We start from the raw sequence: 27,010 nt of genomic DNA on the forward strand, positions 1-27,010 counted from the left end.
TTATGCTCTTTCCCTCTAAAACCTCCCTTTGACATAGGAACATAAGGTGGAAGAATTTCACCCTGAATGACTAAGGTGAACAGAATGTCAACCTGTATGATCAAATGGCACAAATTTAGAGATGTGTTTCTACAGCATAGTTTTTCCTAACTAAAGCAGTATGTACCCATCTATGTTCCAAATCCTTGGAAACTGTTATACAGGTGTTTTAAGAATATTAGAGAAATATTCAAAGAAACTTTTTTCTGGATGGACTAAGACTGCCTCATTATTTTCCCACTTAAATAATGGAACATAAGCTCCTGCTGTCAAAAATTTCACCATAATACAATATTCGAAACTAAGTATTGGATTCCAGTAATAAAAGATGCCTGCATTTTCCCTCTTCCATCAGAAACTTTTTCACAAGGTGGAAAGGGTATGTGGAAACAAAGCAATATAAAATGTATCACATAAGTAAGAAGCCAAAAAGTTAATTTTATTGAGTAAAGTTCATTCAGAGCTTACACAGATCATAAGAATACTTTAGATTGTAACAGCTGAAAAGATCAATAGCTGACTGGAAAGAAGAAAGGAGGCAGTTTCTACTTTCAATGTAGAAAAAAAAAATCTAATTGCTACAGATGTCTTGTAAAATCCTCAAAAACAAGGTCTAGCCAAGTTTATTGTTTGGTAATTTTTTTTTTTCAAGGGGAAAAAAGCAAGATTCAATGTGTGTACTACTGGTTACAACTAATACAACAGCTTGAAAAAATCATGAGACAAAAGCATAAATATAATATAAAACGACAAAATTTTAAAATTGTATTGTAGGAATATAACTATAATAAGTGGAAAAGATACATTAAAACCATCAGTGTGTTACACTTGTTCAAAACAGAACTCACAAGGCAGACGAAAACTGATGCAAGTTAAGGAAAATGGTCTGTTTTTAGGAAGCATGTCCAGACAGACACCACAAAGAAATGCCAACAGAGACTGTGGTCCCCTCTTGTTACTAGTAACGTGTGAAAGGTGGAGTGACTGGGTTAACAGCCTAAGCTTTCTCCAAGGATTTGTAGTATTCCATCAGCACAGTCCAAGCCTTGGGAGCCATGAAACCTTCAGGTGGTTTCTGGCCTTCTCGAGCAAGTTTGCGCATTCGTGTTCCTGAAATAAATTCAAAGTCTTCATGGCTAAAGGAGAGGAAAAAAAGAAAATTATTTCATAATTTTAGAAACTTACATTTTTAAAAAGCATTTGTTCCTTCTGTTCATATTAGATAAGCTTAATGAAAAAAATACTGAATATAGTACTTGTGAATATAAATCTGATTTCAAATTTGTCAGAACCAGAAAAAAAAAACAGTATGGAAATTTTTATTAAGACCATTGTAGAGTCACACGAAATTTTAATAAATAATATAGCCAGTCACCATTGTACCCTTCATCCAGTTTCCTCCCAAAGGTAACATCTTGCAAAATTACAGCATATCACAGCCAGGGTATCAGTGTGGAAACAATCTACCAATCTTACTCAGACTTTCCTAATTTTACTTGTACTCATTTTTCTTATACACTTAATACTATACTTTATCACATGTGTAGGTTCATGTAGCCACCACAGTGAAGTTACAGAACACTTCCAAAACCACGCCCATCCCACGGGTTGCCCTTTTATAGTCATACCTGCCTCGCCCCTCTGCCCTCTCCTCCCCAGCTCCTGGCAGTCACTAATCTAGAATTAGATTTCTGTTTTTTTTTTTCAAGAAAACACTAAATCTAATTTAGCTAGCACAAATTGAAAACTTTTAAGGAAGTTACAACCTGAAAGGCTAAATTAATGCTGAAATATTAAAATTGAATTTTTTTTTTTCTGGAACAGCAAGTAAATAGCAATAATCAATACTATTTAATTGACAAGACACAACAGAGGTAGCGTTGATAGTTTTTCTCATCTTCACACATACAAAAACACACAAAAGCCCTCAAATCACTAAGCACAGAGCACATATAGGTATGGCATATATTGCTTACCTTAAATTCATCCTCTTCTTTCAAACATGGGAATCAACCTAGATGGCCAACTATGACTCAGCAAGCATTCAGAATTGCTCAGGTCACCAGATCATGAGCCTGTTTACTTCTAGTTGGTAGTTCTATGTTCCTTCCTCTCTTCATTATTTATAGACTTAACCTGAGAACCCAGTGCCATCATAAACTACCAAGTGGCCCTGGCTTCTGGAGGTATGCCAAGTATGTTTTAACTAATAATCACACTTCTACAAACCTAAAAGGAAATAATTAGAGGCAGACAAATATTATGCCTAAGACAGCTATGTGAAAGTCATTTTACAATAGCAAAATACTATAAATAACCTAAAGGCCAAAAGATCCTAAATAAGTTACAGTACAGTCCTAAGTAGAATATTACATAGTCATTAAAGTAAGGATGGGATAAGATGCTCATGATGTGATTAATGATAAATAAAATAACCAGGACACAAAACTATATACAAACATTGCTATGAACTCATAGGTGGAACCTTAGGGAAGTAATTAGAATTAAATGAGGCCAAAAGGGTAGGCCCCCCAAGATGGGATTAATCCCCTTATAAGAAAAGAAAGAGACAGGAGATTCTTGCTGTTTCCTCTACGTGAGGACACAGCAAGAAGGCAGCCATCCACAACCAGGAAAAAGGGTCCTCACCAGACACTGCATCTGCTGGCACCTTGATCTTGGACTTCCCAACCTCTAGAACTGTGAGAAATAAATGTTTATCATCTAAGCCTTCCAGGTTATGGTATTTTTTTATAGCAGCCTGAACTCAGACAAATATCACTGCTATTTTGAGAAAATACAGAGAGAGAGAGGAGAGAGAGAATGAATGAGCACATAAAGAAATATACCCTATGTACTCATTGTGGGGGTTTAAAAAAAAGAAGAAATAGGCCCAAATGTTAACAGTGTTTATCTCTGGGAAGTGGTCTTACAAGTGCTTTTTATTTTGTTCATGTTTTCTGCAGTTTTCTACAATGATCATTTTATCAATTATTAATATTATCAAAATCAAACAAAATATCAATTATTATCAATAATCTTATACTGAGTAAAAACTTATTTTAAAAATCTCTATCCAAAGTGATCATTCTGGCCCCACAACAATTATAATGGCTATTAACACACCTGTAAATGACAGACATTAGCAGTAAAAAAATATCTGAATGGTGCTAAGGACATCAAATATATTCATATTCAATAAGTATTAACTAACCAGTGATAAGGTGGTTTATTATCTAAGTAGGAGCTCAGTAAATATTTGGTGAAATATGAAGGGATAAATAGGTACATGTATAGGAAAATGTATTGGTTCAATATAGCACCATTCATAGCCCTCAGTGACTAATCTTTATACTGTGGCAAAAAGAGGAATTTAGCTTTACTGAATACTGTGGTCAATTTGTGCCACTCCTTTGTTTTTTGAAAGACATTAATGTTTTATTCAAATGTAACAAATTAAGAACGGGTCCTAGAAGTGGGTGGCAGAGGGTCTTAAGACAAAAAACTAACATGCATTAAGATGGGATAGGAGTGCTGATATAAATAAGTGAACACATAAATACATAATATAAGAAATGTCAGTTACTGAAGTTTGGGCTACTTCTTCATTCCCTTTTATCTAAATCTGGACTATTCATATTAGAAGTTTCAGCACGCCCTTCATAATGATCTCATCAATAATCCTCTTCAGATCTGTCTTCTCTCTGACCTCACTTACCTCCACACTAGTCAGCTTTCCACCATCTTCCTTATCACAGTTCACTGAATCTAGCTATAAGCTTGTGGGCTATCCACTCACTAAGGTGGGCTCTAGAACAAGAAAGAAGTATTATTATTTCCTTAGTGATCTAGGTGGTATATCAAGCTTCTGGTTTCTTCTGTTTGATGTTTGTTATCTGTGTGCTCAATGACTCAACCGCTCATAGGGTTTATATGAGTCTTGGGCTTGTTTTTTTTTTTTTTTTTTTAACACCAGTCTCCAAGCATCTCCTGTACCTGACCTACCCCTCTGTCTGACCACTGCTGTCAGTTCGTACAATCAACTTGACACTTGGTTCCTGGTCTAGTTCTACCTCTTAGCTTCACTACTGGCTCCAATTCTGGCCTTTCCAACTTGCCAGTGAGGAACCAGGATTTTAACAAATGCTCCATTCCCCTTTGAAACATGTCTAAGAGTTTTATTCTGGAATGCTATACATATATAATATGAATATAAACTAGTGTGACTCATTTAATCAGTCACAAGAAAAATCAGTGTCAGTGTTTTATAATCTCCTTCCTATTAAGCAGAAAGGTACTACTACTTTAATTCAGATATGTGACATCCTCCCCTAGTCATCCTGTCTATTCTCCCTATTCTCTGCATTACCAGGAAGTAGACATAACAAGAAGTAGACATTCAACTCAGTATTTCAACTCTCATCTTCTTAGGTAAAACACATTTTACATGTCTACACCAAATTATTAAAGATGATGGATAAACATTAACAGATGAAAGATTAACAGATACTGCTTCAAAACAAGATGGTTTGATTCAGAGAGTTTGTAAACGTAGGGAGTATCTCCCACCTCTATCATATTCAATGTGCAAGAAATGTCAAGTGGACCATGATATACGGGCCCATGCAGATGGGCTAGTTACTATAGTTCAAAATAAAGTAAACTATCATCTTTATATTACATAAAGGACTATGACTTAAGGGGAGAAAAACAAAGTTACTGCATGTGAAATGAGCCTAGGAAAATAAGCAAGGCTATGAGAGAAGAGATTTCAAAAACAATCAGGAGAGCTGGAGTTAGAAACAATTTGTAAGTGTATCAAAACTAAAATAAAAACTGAGTTTGAGAAAATGGGGAAGCTCTCCAAAGAAAGAAAACTCACCAAAAGGCAAAGCATTTGTCTAAAAGGTAGAAAGAGAACCAAGATGATTATATGTAGTCATAGAAGAAGGGAAACTTAAAAATGGTAAGGTCACAGAGGGCTTAGGAAGATGACCACAGTAGGGAACAAAATACTGAATTTACAAATCAGAATTTAAATCTTCCTTAATAGAGGAGTTTTAATAGATGATGAAAGAAAGAGATGGAGCGGTGAAATGGCAGAGATACACAATGGAGTTAAAATGTGATTTTTTTTTTTAAGGAAACCAGAGAAGGCTTAACAAGTTATATAGGCAGGAGAAAATAAGTGGCAAGAATGAGAAAGGGGAGGAGGATGAGCGCCAGGAAAAGAAACAAGAGAAACATAGGTTGGAGAAGGAAGGCCAGGATGAAGACACAGGGAGAGGGGCTTTGACAAGGAGGAGGGTCAGGAGTGATGAAAAGAGGAAAGAGAAGGTGGGGGCAGGGTGGAGAGAGAGAGAGAGAAATGATTTGGTGCTAGAAAAAGATGTGGTGGTTAATGCAAGATGGTCTTAATTTTCTCAATAAAGATGTCAGGTTGCCTTCTGAGGGTGTGGAGAATCTGCGTGCGAATGAATATATAAAATAATCCATCAATGCAGTTAGTTGACTTTATCTCCAGGCCAGAGAGGTTACATCTCAGGACAAGACTTAGTGAGCAGAGCCTAGACAGGAAGTTAAGGGAGTTGAGTAGCTATGGAGGGGGTCCAGATAGCTTTTCAACTATATCCAAAAATGCTTGCTCTAGCCAGATGTAAAATTAAAAACTGGTTTGGTCAAGAATAATTTAACAAAATACTGACTGAATGTGCTTCAGTTCCATAGGAGGTTCACTTATCGGCTCCCTAAATAAACTTCATTTTGAAAAATTATGATGCTAGAGCTTTCCGGTCATGTACATTTTAAACTCTGGTTTCAAAAAAGAAAAACTTATCACTTGCATAAAGTGCTTGTTCTTGAAGGCAAAGAAAAAGAAGACAGCAGCTTGCTGGATGGCTCTGCCTAACTGTTTGGAAAAAAACCAGACAAATTAAAGTCCTTTCTTTCCCCAGAATGCCAAACTGTCTGAAATCCAGAAGTCTGCTTGCATTCCTTCTGAAATTGCAATTTGAAAGCAAGGTCCCTGGGTACCTCTTGTCCTGAAGCTATTTCACACTCCATCTGCCCTGCATGCCACAAGCATTTGTTCATCACACGAAATGGGAGTTTCCGCTTCCACATGGTGATGGTTCCACTCCACCCTGGCTACGGAAAACACATTTTCCTCTGCCTCATACTTACATTTCTATCTCTGGCACATAAGGATTTTAACTTTTTATCAGAATGTAGGTTCAAGGAGTTGACTCAAGAGTCACCATAATCAAATCATACTTTTCACAAGTACATCTTCATTCAAATGGACACTATTTTACAGAAATAACTAAATTAAAAAAAAAAACTGAAGAATTTCTGGAATGGGCTAAAATTATCTCTGAACTTCACCTGTGAGTAATCAGGAATCTGCCAGTAGCAGGAAAGGCTACTAAATATGGGACCTTAGGTTTTCACTACAAATAAATTCTAATTTGGGCCATTTCATTATACTAGTTAACCAATCTTCTATGGCACCTGGAAAAAGGAATACAAGTATGTTTGCTTTTTTCCTTCTCAAAACCACTTGGTTACAGATTCTTATAATCTACAGCAGACAGAATGCTAGCTCTTAAAAGAGAAGAGGTTAGAACAGCAAGGAGGGGGAAAAAAACCCAAATGAGCAGAATATGTGAAACCCTTCATAGCATACTAACCACATGTGGCCAGCATCTTGACTAACTCCAAAGTGGAAATGACTCTCGGCCACTTGTTGAAGATTTTAAATCTTTACAACCATCTGCTGTTTCTTACTCCACATACATGGCCATCACAGCCACCATTACAAGTTGCTCACATGGACAAGAGCTAGGGTCAGCAGATGGCCCTTCATGCGTATCTTTTCAAGGTTCATATTCAATTAGATCAGCTTTTAAAAAGTGCTAACTAGGCAACAAGCAATTCAGAGAAGCAAAAGGGAATTTCTTCTTTGATAGGATGAAAAATAATAGTGGTAACTTATAAGTGAATCTATTTTGAGTCTAATTAACTTTTTAATCTAACTTGAAAGTGGGTTACATCAAACACAGTATACATCAAAACACTAAGCATTTTTAAGACTGGGGTTAAAAATTCTCTTCAAAATCAGATAAACATTTACAGCTTTCTTTTTAGGGACTAAAAAGCACTGTTTGATATCATACATGACAAATTTAACAATTTTCATTTTCAAACCAAAGACCAACTGAAAGACATGAAAAATTGAATTATCTAAAATCTAATTAATAAAAGCCACTCATTTGTCATGTTTTCCTCCCCACACTCCAGTCTTCTACATAAAGGCCAGAGTGCAGCACCTATTAAATATTCAGCCAAATGGACTTCCAGGGCTGTCCTAAAGTGTACTGCAAAATCAACTCAATTTCTCAACAAAGATGATTTTTGCCATCCTCTTCCCCTTCCCCAGGGCAAACATCCCACAATGCATAGGACAGCCTCTCCAGAACAAAGCATTATCTGGCCCAAAAGGCCAATACTCCTGAGATTGAGAAACCCTGCTAATGGGTATAATAAGAAAGCAAGCTTGGGTTGATAGTTTTATAAAATATAAATTACACCCTCGCCCTAAAGGGGCAGAAAAGAAAAATGAAATCTCAAAGTCACAGGAAAAAAGAAAAGCAGGTAACAGAACAAAACATCACTATCTAAGACATAGAGCTTTATAGTTATTTCCTCCTAGACCTCTTTACGGTAAGAAAGAAGGTCAATGACTGAACACAGCTCAGGTCTACAGCCTAAGGCAACATCATGTCCGGATCTCAGTGGCATCTGATGGTACAGACACAGAAAAACTATACTCTGTGTTTTTAAGAGGAGTGGGAAGAAATGGGACAAGGAGATGGATGCTACCTGCCCACAGTGATACCTAAGGACATGAGTGTGAGGAAGCCTTTTCCAGAGTAGGGGGGAGCCTTCATAAACTTCTTTATTCAACTACAACCAGTGAGACTTATGGCATAGTATGGTACCAGATACTGACAAAGAGCCATTAAAATGATTACAAAGAACTTCTAGTAGCATGGAACAATGCTCATGAAAAGTAAATTTAAAAGCAGGACACAAAACTCTATTATATTATAAACTCAACTATGCACAACTGTGTTAGATGAATGTATAAAGAGAATAAAAGCAAACCACACAAAAAGTATTGGTGACAAAGGTGTGATTTTTCTCTTTTTAAATGCTCTCATAATTTTTCTCAAACATATTTTCAACTGGTTGACCTCTTAGGGAGCACTTATTCCATTTACCGCTTATTCACCCAAGAATGCACTGAAATCAGGGCACCCCACTTAGCCACAAAGAAGAAACTTTCTAGGAAGAGAGGTTTTTCAGAGTGAGCACAAATGACTGGGACCTATTTTCCTTCCACTGGAGGACAAGGGTACCTGTATGGGGAGACCTGGACTGCTCTACATAAGCACTAGGGAAAATACTCTTTCGGGAACTGTCTCATTTGCTCTTTTTACTTTTCTTTGGTACTGATACTTTACAAGAGTGGTCAAACCTGCTCAGGGCTTTAGAGAGAGAGAAAATGACCTTTGTCCTGCTTTGGGTTCAAAGCTACTTTGGCTTCCTGGCATTTAAAAAAATGTCTTCAACGTAGTCGATTCCAGCTCATTAGAATTCTACACTGGGGGCAAAGCCCAAGAGTACTGCTCTGTTTCAATTGCTGTTTACTGCTCCATGCATATCTCCCCTTCTCCCTCCCTTCTTTCTCCCAGATACTATGGTTGATTAAAAGCAGCATATGGGTATTGCTGGGTTTTATACCAAAAATATCATAATAACATCTCTTTAATGGTGTCATCTGTCATTCCTAGTATTAACCACTAAGGGAAAAAAAATCACTTCTATTTTGTTTCCAGAAAATGTAAGCTTCTCACCTCTCTAGAATGGTTTCAAGAGAGGGGCTATTGAAAGGATAAAACAAATAATGCATATTTCCATGTCATCTGTTTCATTACTGATTAAAGAAAGTTTGCCATCTTCTATTGTTAGATAAAATATTCTAAAGAGAGCAAAATACAAAAAATCTTTTATTAACTGCTTTACGAAATGTAGAAGCAGACTCTTGCCATCCGAACACGTTTGGAATCAAAAGATTTGCTGTACAGAAAACTTAAAATTGTACACAATAACAATGGTGTGTGAAACACGAACTCTTCACTAATTCCATCACACTTTCATACCTACAGTTCTTTCTGTTAAAACTCTGCCCATTACCTGTGGAATTACAAAGGAGGACACTGAATTAAATTGCTTGTCTGTTTTGAAAGGGGGGAGGTGAGTAGATTTATGTATTTGATAAGAAAAAACAAAACAGCCTTCATTTAATATAACAGTTACACTACAAGTCCTACTGACTGTGCCTCCTGAAGATGCTTCGAAGTCAAGCCACTTCCTTCAATTTGCCCACTGCAACCCACCCATATGATACTGATACATGCCTACACACTCACCTCCCTGTCTTTCTTTCTCTTTTCTAAACTCCTAGGTCATAACTTTTATGTTCCATGTGGATACTTTCACACTTGTCCTTGGTTTTACAAACACTACAAGTATGGTGATTTTATAACCTATATCTGGTAATTCTAACGTGAAGTCTCTGCAGGTCTGCTTCTGCTGACTATAGTTTCCATTTTTTTCTTGCTTATGGCACTTTGTTTCCTTGAATCCTTTGTCATTTTTGACTAAAACTGTTCATTAAGTATATATAAACATTAATAGGAGGAAGTCGAGACCTAGGACGCTGATGTGCTGCTCTAAGAAGAGTTTATGTTTGCTTCTGCTGAATGCTTACAGGCCTGCCTAGTCAAGAACCACAAAAAACTAACTTCATGACTTGAGGGTTTTTTGTTTGTTTTAATATCACCCAGGTAATGTAAGTTTGGCCCATATGAGGAGAGATTCCAGCTTTCGAGCTTAAAGTAGAATGTCCTGCTCACAGTCTCCTAGAACAGGGGAAGGAATCGGGTTCACTTCAGGTTCTCCCTTACACTTAATTAAGGTAGGAGGGAGTCTCAACTGAATGGGAGTGTCTCCTGTTGGGCTCTCCACCTTGATCATGACCAGAGTTGTATTTTCTGTCCCCATCCATACTACGAGGCATTGAAAATCAATACTCTCAAGTTTGCTAGGTTTAACAGGGCAAAAGCAGCTTCAGCACTCAGCTTATCTGACTTTTCAGCATTCACTTACTGGTTTTGGCCTCACAGTTCTTATCATCATCTTGTCAGATCCACAATACTTTTATGAAAATGTTTTATTTAATTCAGCATTTTTAATTTCTTCAGAAAGGCAATCTGTAAATCTAACCTACCTCTTTACCAGAAACCTGAATTTTTAATAACCAATCCACAGTCACACCACAGCCAACAGACACATGAAAAAATGCTCATCATCACTGGCCATCAGAGAAATGCAAATCAAAACCACAATGAGATACCATCTCACACCAGTTAGAATGGCAATCATTAAAAAGTCAGGAAACAACAGGTGCTGGAGACGATGTGGAGAAATAGGAACACTTTTACACTGTTGGTGGGATTGTAAACTAGTTCAACCATTATGGAAAACAGTATGGCGATTCCTCAAGGATCTAGAACTAGATGTACCATATGACCCAGCCATCCCATTACTGGGTATATACCCAAAGGATTATAAATCATGCTGCTATAAAGACACATGCACACGTATGTTTATTGCGGCACTATTCACAATAGCAAAGACTTGGAATCAACCCAAACGTCCATCAGTGACAGACTGGATTAAGAAAATGTGGCACATATACACCATGGAATACTATGCAGCCATAAAAAAGGATGAGTTTGTGTCCTTTGTAGGGACATGGATGCAGCTGGAAACCATCATTCTTAGCAAACTATCACAAGAACAGAAAACCAAACACCGCATGTTCTCACTCAGAGGTGGGAACTGCACAATGAGATCACTTGGACTCGGGAAGGGGAACATCACACACCGGGGCCTATCATGGGGAGGGGGGAGCGGGGAGGGATTGCATTGGGAGTTATACCTGATGTAAATGACGAGTTGATGGGTGCTGACGAGTTGATGGGTGCAGCACAGCAACATGGCACAAGTATACATATGTAACAAACCTGCACGTTATGCACATGTACCCTAGAACTTAAAGTATAATAATAAAAAATAATTAAAAAAAAAAATTCTTATCAACTCCAGCTCCTACCTTTCAAGAACTGCCTTATCTGGGCCCCGAATATCTCATCATCCTCCTTTGACTCTGTTCTACCTCACTCAGTTCAACCCTCTATGATCCTTCTCACCCAGACCTTGACATGCACAGATCCTTTTGTCCAGAATACTATTATTCCCTTCTTCATCAAAGGAGTGCCGACTCATCTTCTGGAGCTCAGCACAAACATCACTTACTCCAGGAACCTATCCCCGGTACCTCAGACTTACTCAAACAAGTGCTGAGTTTTCCAAAGTCCTCTGCCAAGTACTTACCATCCTTAACTGTGTGGTCAGTGGTTTACTATCTGTCTTCTTTCCTAGAATTTAAGTTCCATAAGGGCGATGACAATATCTGCCTGTTTCCAACTATAGTGCCTACAACCTAGCAATGGCTTGCAAATAGTAAAGGCTCCAGAAGAAGTTAATAAATGAATAATGCAAAGTGAAGTCAAAGTTTTTACTAATTTCAATAGAATATATTGACCTCAATACAAGATCTAGTATATGTAAAATATATAATTTGCTTTTCAAAAATATACATAGTTATACTATACCTAATTATAATTCAAATGCATACTAGAAGACAACATGATAGAGTTTAAATTAGGTCTTATCTATTAATGATCATGAAGCAACTCCCTACAATAAAGTATGTGCAAAATTGACAAATACAGGATGAGACTCATTGGTAAATTCATGCAGTTATAGTCGGACTCTACATGTATTCAGAAGAAACGTCAAAATTAATAAAAACAAAGCATTTTATGATCGTTTCCCAATACTCTAACAGAAATACTTGTGTATTGCAAAGACTGTGGCAAGAAAGGGAAAGGAAAGCATTCACACAAGAAATATTTCAGTGGTCAACCTGATAAGACTTGGCTATGAAGAGTGAGGGAAAAGGATAAAGGACTTGAAGGTTCTATATAGTGCGAATAAGAAGTAACTAAAGAAATGTAGGATTTGGGGATATTATGAGGGTAAAGGTAAAGCTGGTTTTGGTCATTTTAAGGAATGGCCAAAGAAGAAATAAATTTATAAAGAAATCAAAGAAGCAAGAAATTTAAGTAGAAATGTTCACTAGTGTGGCAGGCAGAATTCTAACATGGCCCCAATGACCTTTGCCCCCAGTGTTATTACCATCCTATGTTATCGCATGGCAAAAGAGATTTTGCATATACAATTAAAGTTACTCATCAGTTGACCTTAAGATAGCAAAATTATCTGGGTGGCCCTAAGCTAATCACTCAAATTTTCCTGTCTTGTAGCAGAAGGGAAGTCAGAGAGACATGAGGCATGACAGGGATGCAACATGAGGGAGGATCTACTGCTGAGAGGGAGGGGTCCACAAAAAAAGACCAAAAGTAGCCTCTAGGAGCAGACAGCAATCCTCAGCCAATAGCCAGTAAGAAGATAAGGACTTCAGTTCTGTAACTAGAAGGAACTGAACTCTGCTAATATCAAGGTTCAACTTGACAGTGGATTCTTTTCAGAGCCTTCAGATAAGAACCCAAGCTGGTCAGAGAACCCTGTCAAGCACACCCAGTCTTCTGCCCTAAAGAACCATGCATGAGGTAATAAATGGGTGTTATTTTCAGTGGTGCTTTGTTATACAACAAAAAACTAGTATGACTGGGAAACACTGATGTACAGGTTTAAAAATCACCCCCACAGAAACCACAGGAACAGATGAGCTCTCCCATGGAAAGTATATCTGAAAAAGCCTCGAAGGATGCCTACAGTCAGTGTTTTTTAAAAATGACACTAATAGTACATGATTTAAAGTATACTCTGGCATCAAACACGAAAGAAATACTGTATTGAAAATGTGGAAATAACCAGACAACAGGCATTTATGTCCACCTACCCAGTCATTTACAAATTTCCACAAGGCACTCTCACTTGTGTGTACTCTGCTTTTTGAGTTTACTATTTCACTAATCTGAATAATTCTGTATCTATCTACCCTAATACAAAGACTTACTTTATAATAGAGGAAAAAAATATAAATAATTGAATTACCTCTAAAAGTTTATTTGCAATATCTGAAAGATTGGACTTTAATCTTGTAGTCCTAAAACTAAATTTCCTTTAGTCCCTATTACAACTAATTTGAACCTCCTTAACTTTCTAAATATAAACAGATGATTTTTGTCATAATTCCTATCAACAATGTTTTGCCTGAAATCTTCATGAAGTTTGTTTCTTTTCTCCTAAGACTTGTCTTACATTGGTATTGAATCAAATAAAAAACAAAACAAATTCATTAATTACATAAAAGCTGGCGCTAAGTAACATCCATTAATCAAACAAAAGACAACCTCATCTGTGCATAATTAATAACTCTTTTCTCACTACATCAAAGGCTATCGCCTTTCCACAAAATTTTAATCACTTTCCAACGTATTACCATCAACTTAATTACTTTTGAACACAAACACAAAAAGTTAGAAAACTAAGGCAGTTTTAAAGCTTCCCCAGTTATTACCTATTAAGATTTGGTAACTCCCCAAAAATTCCAAGAAAATGAGCCACTCATGCAACTAATATAGAATTCATCTTTGGAAAATCTTATGAGACTGATGTAATTATTTAGCTTCTGAATGATTAAAAGAGAAACTTAAAGCAATACTACACAGTTATTTAACCAAATATCAAAGTTATCAAAGGCTTACCAGCACATCAGTCAACTACATACAGATGGGGTTTAGGGTCCTGCGTATGATTAAACCAACTGAGCATGCAGAGACCACAGTAATGAAACATTTCGGCACAAGTAAGTGTAAAAAAAAGCTCTACTCTTTTTAGTTTGGTTTTGTTTTCATAACTCATCAAAATGGATATTCATCTAAGTTTTAAGCATTTAGCCACTAGCAGAATAATTTTATTTCTCTCTCCTTTCTCTCCCTTGCCACTATATTAGCAACTTAAGGAAGTTAATCCTAACTCTCAGAAAAGATTGTGTTCATAATCCCTTATACAAAAACTAAATAAATTTTATGCTAGGTGAGAAGCAAAAGGTTTCTGGGCCCAGCATTTCACCTGACATTGTATGTTTTATAGATCTGTAGGAAGGCACTTCTACCCTTTTTTAGTGGTTTTAGGGTAGGGAGCTTTTAAAAGAACTACAAATTATAAGGCCTCTCCCCAGACTAAGTAAATCAGCACTTTTGACAATGGCCTACTATAAAAGGGCAGAACTGTACCCAAAATTTTTTTACTTCCCTTAATAATCAATTTATATTTTAAAGTTTTAATCCCTTTTGTGGTAAAACAGTTCAAAGTTTATTATAATTTATTTTTATTCTTTTTTTTTTTTCTTAAAAAAATTTTAAGGCATCCTTTGGTAGAAAAGGCCCATTGGTAGAAAAAATCCTTTTACAACTCTCAGCACACCACTTTTACAGTTGCACTTTTTAGACAGTGAAATCATACTAGGTGTACATATATAGTATATATGCCATACATATACATATTTCTTTTAAAGGCAAAAAAACTCCACATGATTTAGAACTATTTCTAAATGTTTACAAACCTAATTTTGTACAAGGGTAAAAATGTTCTAGTTTGTTGCAAATTTTTCTCTTGGTGTGGTTCAGAAGTATACTAGAATCTGGGCCACATTTCAGATCTTCAGAAAATATAAACTAGAATATCTCCTGTCTTGAATTATATAGGGAACAGTCAGGAGTCCTTTTACATTTGCCTGCCCCAGTTATGAAAGCCTTTTCTGTTCATTCACTCTCATAAGACTTTCCTGTATTTTAGCTACAGTTCACCTCTCAGAAAAGTCTGCTATTATCTAAAAGTATGCAGAATTATTTCTGTCATTAATGAGAAACCTAACATTCCCCAATTTCCACTGGTAATAATAGTACTTCTTTCTCCAGACAACTTATCATTTATTTCAAATAAATCAAATGACAACAAACTTTACATCCATTTTAGAAACAAGAGAATGTTGTTTTAATTTTTTAAAGGTTTCTTTTTCTCTTCTGTCTCCACTATTACAAAATGAGACACACAAATGAGGGCACAGGGTCTGGGCTGCATTATTCCTAAACGGGGAACCAACTATGAAGTATCACGGCAAAGGATGGCAGCTTTCAGATTAATGGTTACTAGGCCATAGTCAATTTCCAATTAGTTCATATCAGTAGAGCTGACACTGATAAAAATGTAAATTAAAAAAATTACCTGTTTTGCTTGCTGAATTATCTGTTTGCTTGCTGAATGTGGATTGTGATTTGTACTAAAAGAGCAGGTATACTAAATAAAGGTCAAGCACTAAACAATTCACATGTACAAGTACCTACTAAGGTATAAAAATGACTAGGTGCTCTAGATAATGCAAAGAGCTATACCTTTTGGGCTAAGAGTGAATCACCCTGTCCACTGCCTTTATTCCAGAGACATGGAAACAGGGCAGAGAAGACAGGACTCTCAAGTCACATAGCAAGGACAGAGCTACCTACCTGTCACACTACCACTTTAAACTTACAGAGTGTACTACCTATAGATGAAAGTTAATACAATTCTGTCAAAGAGAGACAGATACAACGGGTCTCCAAAAGGTTCATGGAAAATGTTCATTATGAGAAAAAGCTATGCATGGATTTCAATTTTTCACCAAAATAAACTCACACTAACTGATTATAACATGTCTGAACGGGATCCAGTTTGAGGCACTAGGAAGGATAAGACATCAGTTTGAAAAGAGCCCCTATCAGGGCAATATGAATTCTGCTAAAACTGAAGCAAGAACAAACATCAACTTTATGGTGAAGCTTGGGTAAAAGAATGGTGAAATCATGCTTCAGGAAAAGTTTATGGGGATAATGTCCCAAAGAAATCAGCAGTTTACATTTAAGAAGAGACAAAATGATGTTGGAGATGATGCCCATAGTGGCAGACCACATAAATTTTCCAGGAAGAAGTTAATCTTGTCCATACGCAAGACCAACAATTAACAGTAGAAACAAAAGCCAACACCATAGACATCTCGATTGGTGTGGCTTACACGACTCTGACTGTAAAATTAAAGTTAAATTAAAGTTAAAGTTAAAATTAAAATTAAAGTTAAGCAAACTTTCCACTTGACTGGTGCCAAACCCAGATCAGCTGCAGACAAGAGCAAAGCTGTCAATGGACATTTTAAACAAGTGGGATCAAGATCCTGGTAAGAATTGAGGGAGGAGACCAAACGTGGCTTTACGAGTACAATCCTGAAAATAAAGCACAACCAAGCAATGACTACCAAGAGGCAGAAGTGGTCCAGTCGAAGCAGAAGTGGTCCAGTCGTAGCAAAAGTGAACCAGTCAAGAGCACAGGTCGTGGAAACAGTTTTTTGGGATGCTCAAGGCATTTTGCTTGTTGACTTTCTGGAGGGCCAAAGAACAATAACATCTACTTATTATGAGAATGTTTTGAGAAAGTTAGCCAAAGCTTTAGCGGAAAAATGCCCAGGAAAGCTTCACCAGAGAGTCCTTCTCCACCATGGCAATGCTCCTGCTCATTCCTCTCATCAAACAAGGGCAATTTTACAGGAATTTCAACGGGACACTATTAGGCATCCATCTCTAAGGTCCTAATTTGGCTCTTTCTGGCTTCATTTCCTAATCTTAAAAAATCTTTAAGGGGCATCCATTTTTCTTCAGTCAAAAAAGACTACATTGACATGGTTAAATTCCCAGGACGCTTGGTTCTTTTTTATCCCTAGTCTCCAGATCTCCAGATACCCTCCTCCTTCAGGAATGGATGAAATGACTGGTATCATCACTCACAAAAGTGTCCTGATCTTGATGGAGCTTATGTTGAGAAATAAGGTTTACATTTTTTAGTTGTATGTTTTAATTTCATTTTCCATAAACTTTTTGAAGTCCCCTCACGTATGTTTGATATAGTTTGGCTCTGTGTCCCCAACCAAATTCCATCTTGAATTGTAATCCCCACGTCAGGGGAGGAACCTGGTGGAAGGTGATTAGATTATGGGGGCAGTTTCCCCCATGCTGTTCTCATGATAGTGAGTTCTCATGGATCTGATGGTTTAGAAGTGTGGCGCTTCCCCGCTTTGTTCTCTTTCCTGGGGCCATGTAAATTGTGCTTTGCTTCCCCTTTACCTCCCCAGCCGTGCAGAACTGTGACTCAATTAAACCTCTTTTCTTTATAAATTATCCAGTCTCATGTAGTTTTTTATAATACTGTGAAAATGGACAAATACAATGTTCAATACTACCAATAATTTGTACTAAAAGCTTGGGGTTTTTTGCTCTTCCTAAGATCTTTGAAGACAGAAGTTGTGCTGTTAATGATTAAGAGCACAGACTCTACAACCAGACTGCCTGGCTTCATATGCTGAGCTACCATTTACTAGTCCTGTGACCTTATACAAGCTATTTGGCCTTTGTATGCCTCAGGATACTCACCTATAAAATGGAGGTAACAGCACCTACTTTAGAGATTGTTACAGAAAATACAAGTTGAGCACTCCAATCTACAATCCAAAATACTCCAAAATCTGAAAATTTATGAGCACCAACAGGACAAAAGTGGAAAATTCCATCTCTGACACCTTTGCTTTCTGATGGCTCAATGTACACAAATTGTTTCACACACAAAATTATGTAAAATACTGTATAAAATTACCTCCAGGCTATACATATAAGGGTATATTTGAAACATAAATGAATTTCATGTTTAGAATTGAGTCCCATCCCCAAGGTACCTCATTCAAATATTCAAATATTTCAAAATCTGAAGGAATCCAAAATCAAAACCACTTCTGGCCCCAAGCATTTCATACAAGAGATACACAACTTGTAAACAATTTAACACTCGTAAATAATTAGGACATTGCCTGTCACATAGTGATTGCACAAATATTAGCTAAACTCTCTCTCTATACATAGATTCCCTGGGCTTACCAGAGTAATCATCACTAAGTCCTCAAACTACTTATGCTCAGTAAGCTACAGCAGACACAGTAGGCAGAGAAATAACAATACTGTCCTTACAGACTTCAAAACAAAATTCCTGAAACCATGAAACTAGATTCAAGTTTTATTTCTACTTCTAATTTCCAGAATATTGGGAAATTAGTTTTCTGGGTTTACCTTTCTCTGACATGGGTACAACAAAGCCTGTCATCAGTACAGTTGTAAAGATTAGACAACAAGCTAAATCCCTGGGTGCAGCTAGACCACAAAGTACTTCAAAGATTTGTATAAAGAATGTAAGACTTACTGTTCAGAGTCATAGTAGTCCATACGCTTCTTTTTCTTGTTGTAAGCCGCCACTCGAAAGGGAACTATTTCCAAAGTGATTAAACCAGGGGCCATCGTCAGCACTTTGGCACCATGACTTGGCTCATAAAGATCTTTCCCTGTTTCTGGATGAGGCATGCCAGCAGGGTCTCGTCCAACAATGTAAAAGTTGGCTCCTGCAACCATCCGTGCTCTGCAATGCCACTGGACCTAGAATAAAAGTTTCATTTTGGATAACTTTGCTTTTATGACTATGTACTTAGAAGTAGTAAGTGGATAATAAATGCATATGCTTTTTACATAATCATTATCAGTAGGAAATCTCAACAAATTTAGATGTATCATCATGGGAAGCCAGAAACAAAACTAACAAAAAACAACAACAAATCTCCCCCAAACCAAAAGATTAAAAGCATAAATATTTATGGATATATATGTATATATATTTATGTATTACTTATATGTAAATGTACATGTGTCTAGATGTTTGATTTTACACAACTACCAGATGCCATTTACACAGCTCAAAATCTAATCTCTGAGGTTAGAAGTCAGGATAATGGCTGATCCCTGGAGGGAGGCAACTGCAAGGAGCTTCTGGAATCATGGTAATGCTCTGTTTCTTAATCCAGTATCTAGGTTCTGGTAATTAGGGTGTGCTCACTGTAAAAGTTCATTGAGATATATACACATTTATAATTTATGAACTTTTCTGTATATTATACTTTAACAGGTTAAGAAAAAAAACCCTGTTGGATAAAAAAAGACATGTAAGTACTTACAAAAACTCGTACTGAGAAAATCATATAATATATAACTAATCTTGTAACATATGCCCAATACTAGCTAAAAAAAAAAAAAAAAAAAAAAAAAAAAAGATTGGTTGTGAGTAAACGGCCATGCTTGCATTCAAAACTAGCCTTGACGCCTCTAGTTTCAGACCTAGTAAGATCTATTATTAAAAAACCAAAATTAGTCTAACACCTGGAATAATGAAACCTTAGAACTTAAAGTGACAGTAAAAGATCATCTCTAGTTCAACAGTCTCCTTAAGATTTGAAGAAAGTGAAGGTTATGTGACTGATCAATAAAGTTTAGGATAAACTCAGGCCTAGAAATTTGGTCTTAGCTCCCTTTCAGTGTAAGGCTCTATTATTTAGTAATTTATAAAACCATCACTGTTCCATATTAAAATAAGGTATAAATGATGACCACTACACATAAATAACCAAATCATCTTTTATGGTTTTGTTTTCATTTTATGTCTCCCGATAATTTCCTGCATACCAGGTACTTACCTATTTACCAACATAGTTTAGAAAGTGCAACAGTAAGAGGGCAATTCCATACTTCACACCTGAATTGTTCACCCTGAGTGGTTTTAACTTTTTCAGTTGTTTCTACTGATGTTTGCCTGCATGTTTTCAAACAGCATGCTTACACTTTGTTTTGACTGTTTAATTTTACATAATATATAACATAGACCTTATTTCCACCTCACTTAGATTTTCTACCACATTTGAGTATTTAATGAGGTTCTTATTCTCCAACGGGTACAGTGATATCAATATTTTTGGTGAAATCAATATTCATTTGTAAAGTGAGGATTATAATAGTATTTATCTCATAGAAGTTTTAAGAAAATTAATAAATGAAACATGTGAGGGCTTAGAATAACACCTGGCACACAGTAAGCATACAATAAATGTTCGCCACTATTATCTCTATTTTAATCCCCTTTTTGTACAACTGTTTTTCCTAGAGTTAAAGATTGCCTTGATTTTTTTCCACTTGCATAGTTTTCCCAGGTTTCTGTGTACCTTGCTCTAACCTTCTTCATGAGCACACAGTTTAACATAATTCCCATGTTCCTTGCAGTGTGGCCATATGACTGAGTACTGACCAAAGGAATGACTGCCAAAGTGATATGCAGTTCTTCCAATTGTGGCCCATTAAAAAGCCCCCTGGCACTTTCCTAGTTCCTAGAACTAGGAAGGAACTATCATAGTTCTGAATGAACAATACAGCAAAGTATGATGCTGACAGATGTTTGTTCCATATATATATATATATATATATATATATATGCTACTACTTCTTCCACCCACCCTCAGATTCAGCTCTTCACAACAATTCTGATCATTCCCCTCAGTCCCTACACAGTAGATAGACATACGACCTCTCAGTTCAGACTCCTGTAATCAAGGGATCAATCAGAATTTTATCTTCAATTAATTGCTCTGCAACTCCACTTAAATGGAAAATCTTTTCTGCCTCATGCAAATTAGAAGCTACTTATATGGAGTGAAATTAAAAGGGCAGTTTAAGTTCTCTGAACTTCAGTAAACCTAATTTGCCTATTAAATATCTATGTCTATCACATTCAAGTACCCAAAGGTCAATAATCTGGAAATGTTTGACTTAGTTTTAATATGTAAGGAAGCTCAGATAATTTAACCCAATTCCTTTTGTCCTTTTAAAATCAGAGAGGAAACTGAAGCTCAGAAAAATTAAGCACCTTACCAGGGGGTAGAGCATTATTGGTGGCAGTGGCCAGTTCTAATTTCTAGTCTTGTACAATTACTAGAAAATTTAATTGCTTCTTTGATTTCCTCTAGAGGTTATATGAGTAAATTAAAACCATGAGTCAACATTCTCTTGCAGGTGACTTGAATGATTTTCATTTACATTTTACTGAATGGTTCTCCAATGAGAATACTTCTAAATTTTGAATAAACATGAATAAACAGAACACATGAAGCTCTTCCAAGAATACCTGTTGTGAGTCAACTTATAACCTACTTTAAAGTTATTATACTTTGTAGTCAAGAGAATGTAAGTCAGCCTTCATCAATGGTATATCTGGTTAAGAATACAGACCTTAAGAGTCAGGCTATCCTAGATTTGAGTCCTAGCTTTGCCCCTTACTGACTGAGTGTCCTTAAGTAAGTTCCTTACATAAATGCAGTCTTTTAATTTATAAAAATGAGAATAATGCTTAACACCAAAGGTTAATAGAAGATTTGAAAGCACTCAAGATAGCACCTGGCCCTCAAGAAATATAGCCACACACACTGATGCTGTTACTATTACTCAGTGAAACATTTCCTGCGAAACTCAGCTGAATGAATTGCTTCCTAACCAGAGTTTCTAAAGAAAATTCACCCTCTGAAAAAGATGACATGCTGCCTATAAAATGGGCACTGAGAACCAGTGAGAGTTTCCTGCTTATCTCCCTGACAGACTTAGGTCAAGATGTATTATTTCCTGGGGTTTTTTGTTGTTGTTGTTATTGTTGTTGTTAAACAGTTTTCATTCTTCTGAGATTCCCCATCCATAGGACTATGTATTTTTTTTAAAGGCATTAATGCTCTTATTCCAACAGCATCATCTCAGGTATGTCTTTAGTAACAGTTTTTACTCTAGATTATAAATCACATTTTGCTGCTGCTTCTAGTAATTTGCTATTGTATGCTTCCAGTAATTTGTTATTGTATGCTGGACTTGTGGACGATTTAAGGAGTCTGCATTGTATTGTTTTCCTTCAGAGTGTGAAGACTTGATTTTAGCAGGCAGGTTATTTACAGGCACTTCTTCTGTTTTTGAGGCTTGGCATTAGACCCTGTGGGGCAGGTCTAGTCTAGCCTTCTGTGTTAGTCATCAATCTTTTGCCTCTCAATTCCAAATCCACCCTCAGTACCTATTCTGCGATAATGGATTAAACTCCTTTAAGCATTTTCCCTTTACAGTGAGCATAGCATTAAGTTCTATCAGTTCAGGACTTTAGAAGGACACTGTAGAAGAAAGAGGGTTCTCTTCCTGGTCCTGATAAGCTACATTTTGCTTTCTTGTTCCTGCTGTATAATCTGTCAGTGGCGACTGTGTATGGGAATACCTGGCGGCACTCTGTTCCAGCAGCAAGCACAATGCACACAGTTCTTCACCCATCTCAAAGCCATGGTCTGAGCCCAGTGACCACTTCACTGTGGCCCTCCTAATGCAGACACTAGTGCACTCCTGTTGCCCCTCCACTCCTGTAAACACTCAGCATGTCTGCTTCAGCAGCTCCAAAATCTCTGCTTCCTTAGCTTAACAGGACCACTGTCCTCTACTTGGGTTCCAACTGCACATGCTGAGCTCTGGAAATTGTCTCCAGGCAGAGAACCAGGGTAAAGATGGGGTCTATTTTGTGTGTTTTCCATCTCTCAGGGATCATTTTCCTGCACTGCCTATTTTCCAATTCTTTTAAACAGGCGTTTTACATACTTAATTTTATTACTATTTTCAGCAAGAAGGCAAGTCCAACGTATGAGGGCAAAGCCAAGTATCAGTTACTCCATCACAACCATGGCAGAATTCAAATATATTTTGAAAGAGGCGGCAGCAGCATTTTTGTAGATAGATCAGGCATGGAGTATAACAGAAAGACAGGAGTCAATCATGATTCCAAGATTTTTCAGTGACGATTCCAAGATTTTTCAAAGTACAGTAATCAATTTAGATGGGGAGGGGCTATAGATAAACCAGATATGAAAGGGGTAAAATGAGGCAGTTAACATTTTAAATAAGTTTGAACTATTTGATAATTCAAGTCTCAGGTGGCTGGATCTATGGGTTTGAAGTTTAGAAAAGAGATGTGAATTACAGATAGATACTTAAGCAAAATAAGCAATAGAGAAAGTATTTAAAGCCAGGAGATGAGACAAGATCATCACAAGGGTAGTATACAGAGAACAGAATCATCATACTGAGATGTAGGACATGAAGAGATCTGATTATTTCCTTAAGAAAAAGGATAGCCAAAAACCATTCAATTTTAACACTTTAGCTACACATTATCAAATCACCTCCCCCAAAAGGTGATAACTGTCAAATAACTTGCAGATCATTTCAGTTTTATCACTCAGAGTGTGAGAGTGTAAACTGATACAATCTTTTTTAAAAATAATTTTGTTACCATTTCAAGTTGGATATTTGCATTTCACAGGATCCAGAAATTCCATTCCTAGAAGAAACTTTGCTCACATGCACAAAAACAATATAAAACAAAAATAGAACACACCCAATAAAAAAGGAAATAACATAAATACTTAACAATGGGAAACAGATAAATTGTGGCATATTTTCAGAATGAAATACTATGTCACATATATGACATATATGTCATACATAAGCACATGAATCTTAGTAACATAAATGTTCCCATAAGTGCCATAAGCAATGAAAGCAAGTCCCAAAACACAAAGTTGGAAGCAAGTAAAATGAAACAATATATCATTTAAGCATATGTACATGAAATAAAACTGTGTGTGTAAATGTGTAAAGATAAGGGAAAAAATACAAAATTCAGGACAGAGATTATCTGGGCGGTGGGGGGGCAGTGGATGATGGGAATGGCAGTGTGAGAAGGGGATTGGTAGGAATACCTGTTAGACATAAGTCATATTTATCAGGTTAGCAGCAATTCTATGTTGTTCATTATATAGTCTGTTTATTGGTTTTGAGACAGGGTCTCACTCTGTCACCTAGGCTGGAGTGCAGTGGTACAAAAATGGTATATTGCAGGTTCAGTCTCCCAGGCTCAGCAATCCTCCCATCTCAGCCTCCCAAGTAGCTAGGACCACAGGGATGAGCCACCATGCCCGGCTATTTTTTTATTTTTTGTAGAGACAAGGTCTTGCCATGTTCTCCAGGCTAGTCTCGAACTCCTGTGCTGAAATGACCCTCCCACCTCAGCCTCCCAAAGTGCTGGGATTACAGGTGTGAGCCACCATGCCTGGCCATTAAACAGTTTTTAAAAATAACAAATACATACATCATCAAAATTAAAAAGAGTAATTAATTCAGAGGCTAATGACAAGGCATCACGTACCACAGATTACGATTAATCCAATTCTGTGCATTTGCGGTCCATTCAAGATATTTTTAGGAAGTAATATTAATTTACATTCCTACCATGTTTTACTTTTTCCAAGTAAATGGGGGAACATTTTATTAAGCTTCAAATTTACCGACATAATTAACAAGATATGTTATCTACACATCATTTAAAATAAACGCAAACAAAGAAATACATTTCTTAAAACGTAGTTCATATTTTACCTAATTTGGTGCATAGGGTTCCTAACTCACACTGCTTAAATGTATTGCAAAGTATATGAACCATAAGATTTTGTATACATTACACAAGTTGGAAAAAAAATTAAAAGATGGCTAAATTTAAGAAAAATATTCACAAGATCCAAAATTTCTACACTATTTTAGACATATGTATATATTTGAGACGGGGTCTCGCTCTGTCACCCAGGCTGGAGTGCAGTGATATAATCTCGGTTCACTGCAAGCTCCGCCTCCCGGGTTCACACCATTCTCCTGCCTCAGCCTCCAGAGTAGCTGGAACTAAGGAACCCGCCACCACGCCCAGCTAATTTCTTTGTATTTTTAGTAGAGATGGGGTTTCACCGTGTCAGCCAGGATGGTCTCGATCTCCTGACCTCGTGATTCACCCGCCTCGGCCTCCCAAAGTGCTGGGATTACAGACGTGAGCCACTGCGCCCAGCCTATTCTAGACGTATTTTTAAAGTTTTTCTAAAATGTTTTATTTTTCCTTCTTTTTTATATTCTATTGGCGTTGACTAAAACATGAATACACTTCCTTAGATAGACTTCATCAATTTCCAGTTCCTTGACCAGAGAAACCTACTGTCTGAAAAAGACATGTTCCCTAAAGATGACTGCTAAAAACAAAAAGTGAGAGAAAAAATTTGAGGGAAAAAAAAATCTAATCTTTCATACCGTATTTTATTCCCAAGCATTAATATGGTATACACTTGCTGATGTTTTTTCACTAGGGTACAGTTTAAAATAAACATAAGAATTAAAGAGAAAAGTATCTCCACAAATATGATTCTTTTTGTTATCAACAAAGCCAAGAAGATGCTCATCCAACACGTCAATTCAATGACCTCTGCATTTAAAAGCAGGCCAATAATTAAAGGAAACAGGTGGAGCAAATAAGGACTGTTTTCCTCTACATACTTCCAATCTCCTACAAACGGTTTTTTATGATAAAGTGAGGCAATTATAGGAAACAAAAAGGAGAAACAATAGGAGGTGACCAGTGAGTTAACATTTTAAAAATAAAACCACTAACATAAATTTATATGCTGGTAATAACCCTACAGAAAGAATAATCTACATGCTGGGACCATGAAACTAAAAAATTACATAATAAACATTACTTTATAAAGACTTTAAAATATTCTTATCGCCCAAAATAGCACAACAGTTGCATTTTCTGGAAGCTGTGGTATTTCACGGACTTGGTGACATAGGTACACAGAGACCCCGGCTTAGTAAGTGTGCTTCTCTGTTTATCTTCTCAGTCACAAACTTTCAAGCTTCCAGCATTTCAAAGTCAGTGACAAAGCATGTGTGTGAGTGCACAGTGACTACCTTTTTAAACAGTATTATACTACTTTGCTCTGCTTATGTGAAAGAAAACTGGGTATAAGACATCTGAAAGGCAAGATTTTGATAATATGTCAAAAACCCCAAGCAATTTCAATTCCAGAAATATTGTGAGGCAAATATGCAAAAAGGTTCACTTTAGGATTCATTACAGGTTGTCAAAAGACAGAAACTAATCCAAAGATCCTTCAATTGGGTGTTGTTATTGAATTAAATTCCTAAACAGCAGGGAACTGTGCCATCATTTCAAAAAAGATCAATATCTAAATTAACATAAGAAAATATTTATAATATAGGAAGTTTAAGAAGCAGTTTTACAATACAAAATACATAATAGAAACATTGTGGAGAAATGAAACAAACATTCTAGGCCTTGATCTCTATCACAATCATCATGCCCTAGAGAATCTGATTTTGGAAAATCACTCGCTGAATTCGCTTACTAGTAAAACGACAGCAGAAGCGTGCAACTCAAGCAAAAGAAGGAATGAGAGTGATGAGAAGTATGAATTCGAAGAGACCAAATGGGTAACACTCTGGAGTGTAAGGCAGGGCTTACACTCTGGAAACAGAATAATGACATCCCCAGTGTGGACCTGATTCACGATGTGGTACAAAATTTCCACACTGCCTTATTCAAGAAAATGAAAAAGCAGGGGAGGCCAGGAGGACCAAATTCAAGTAAATAATACTTAGGTTCAACAATTATCTCATTTCACCTTTAGATAGGGTTTGAGAATTGTCTTATCAAAATGGAAGGCAGAATATGGGTTACTAAAAATAAATAACTATAATTAAAATAAACAGATATTTGTTTCAAAATTTCCTTCCCAAGGACATTTGTGGAGCTAAGGTTTACTCAAATTTTTACTTAATTTCCATACTGTGAGTCATACCAGTAAGAATTAGTTAAGTTTACTATCCAATAGTGAGAACAGGAAAGTAGTTTCTGATCCAAATTATAGTCAATGCTTTAAAAAATTTATCTA

The 27,010-nt window shown here is 36.6% G+C and overlaps 1 protein-coding gene across 6 annotated transcripts in view; it reads right to left on the reverse strand.

Moving 5' to 3' along the window:
• Positions 1-457: 457 nt before the first annotated feature.
• The window catches only part of PAPSS1 (3'-phosphoadenosine 5'-phosphosulfate synthase 1), a 103,598-nt gene continuing 77,045 nt past the window's right edge, over positions 458-27,010 (reverse strand). For 4 of the 6 annotated variants that reach the window (XM_001085840.5, XM_078002074.1, XM_015138979.3 and 1 more), the window contains 2 exons: positions 18,532-18,761; positions 458-1,175 (listed from right to left, as the gene is read on the reverse strand). In XM_001085840.5, the coding sequence (XP_001085840.5) occupies positions 1,037-1,175; positions 18,532-18,761 (369 nt within the window). In that variant the 3' untranslated portion in view covers positions 458-1,036. Of the gene's footprint in view, positions 1,176-3,072; positions 3,850-18,531; positions 18,762-27,010 lie in introns of those variants that run through there. The other 2 variants (XM_078002073.1, XM_078002075.1) reach the window with 2 other exon arrangements.

This window comes from Macaca mulatta, chromosome 5, assembly GCF_049350105.2.
Source record: "Macaca mulatta isolate MMU2019108-1 chromosome 5, T2T-MMU8v2.0, whole genome shotgun sequence".
Lineage (NCBI taxonomy): Eukaryota > Metazoa > Chordata > Mammalia > Primates > Cercopithecidae > Macaca > Macaca mulatta.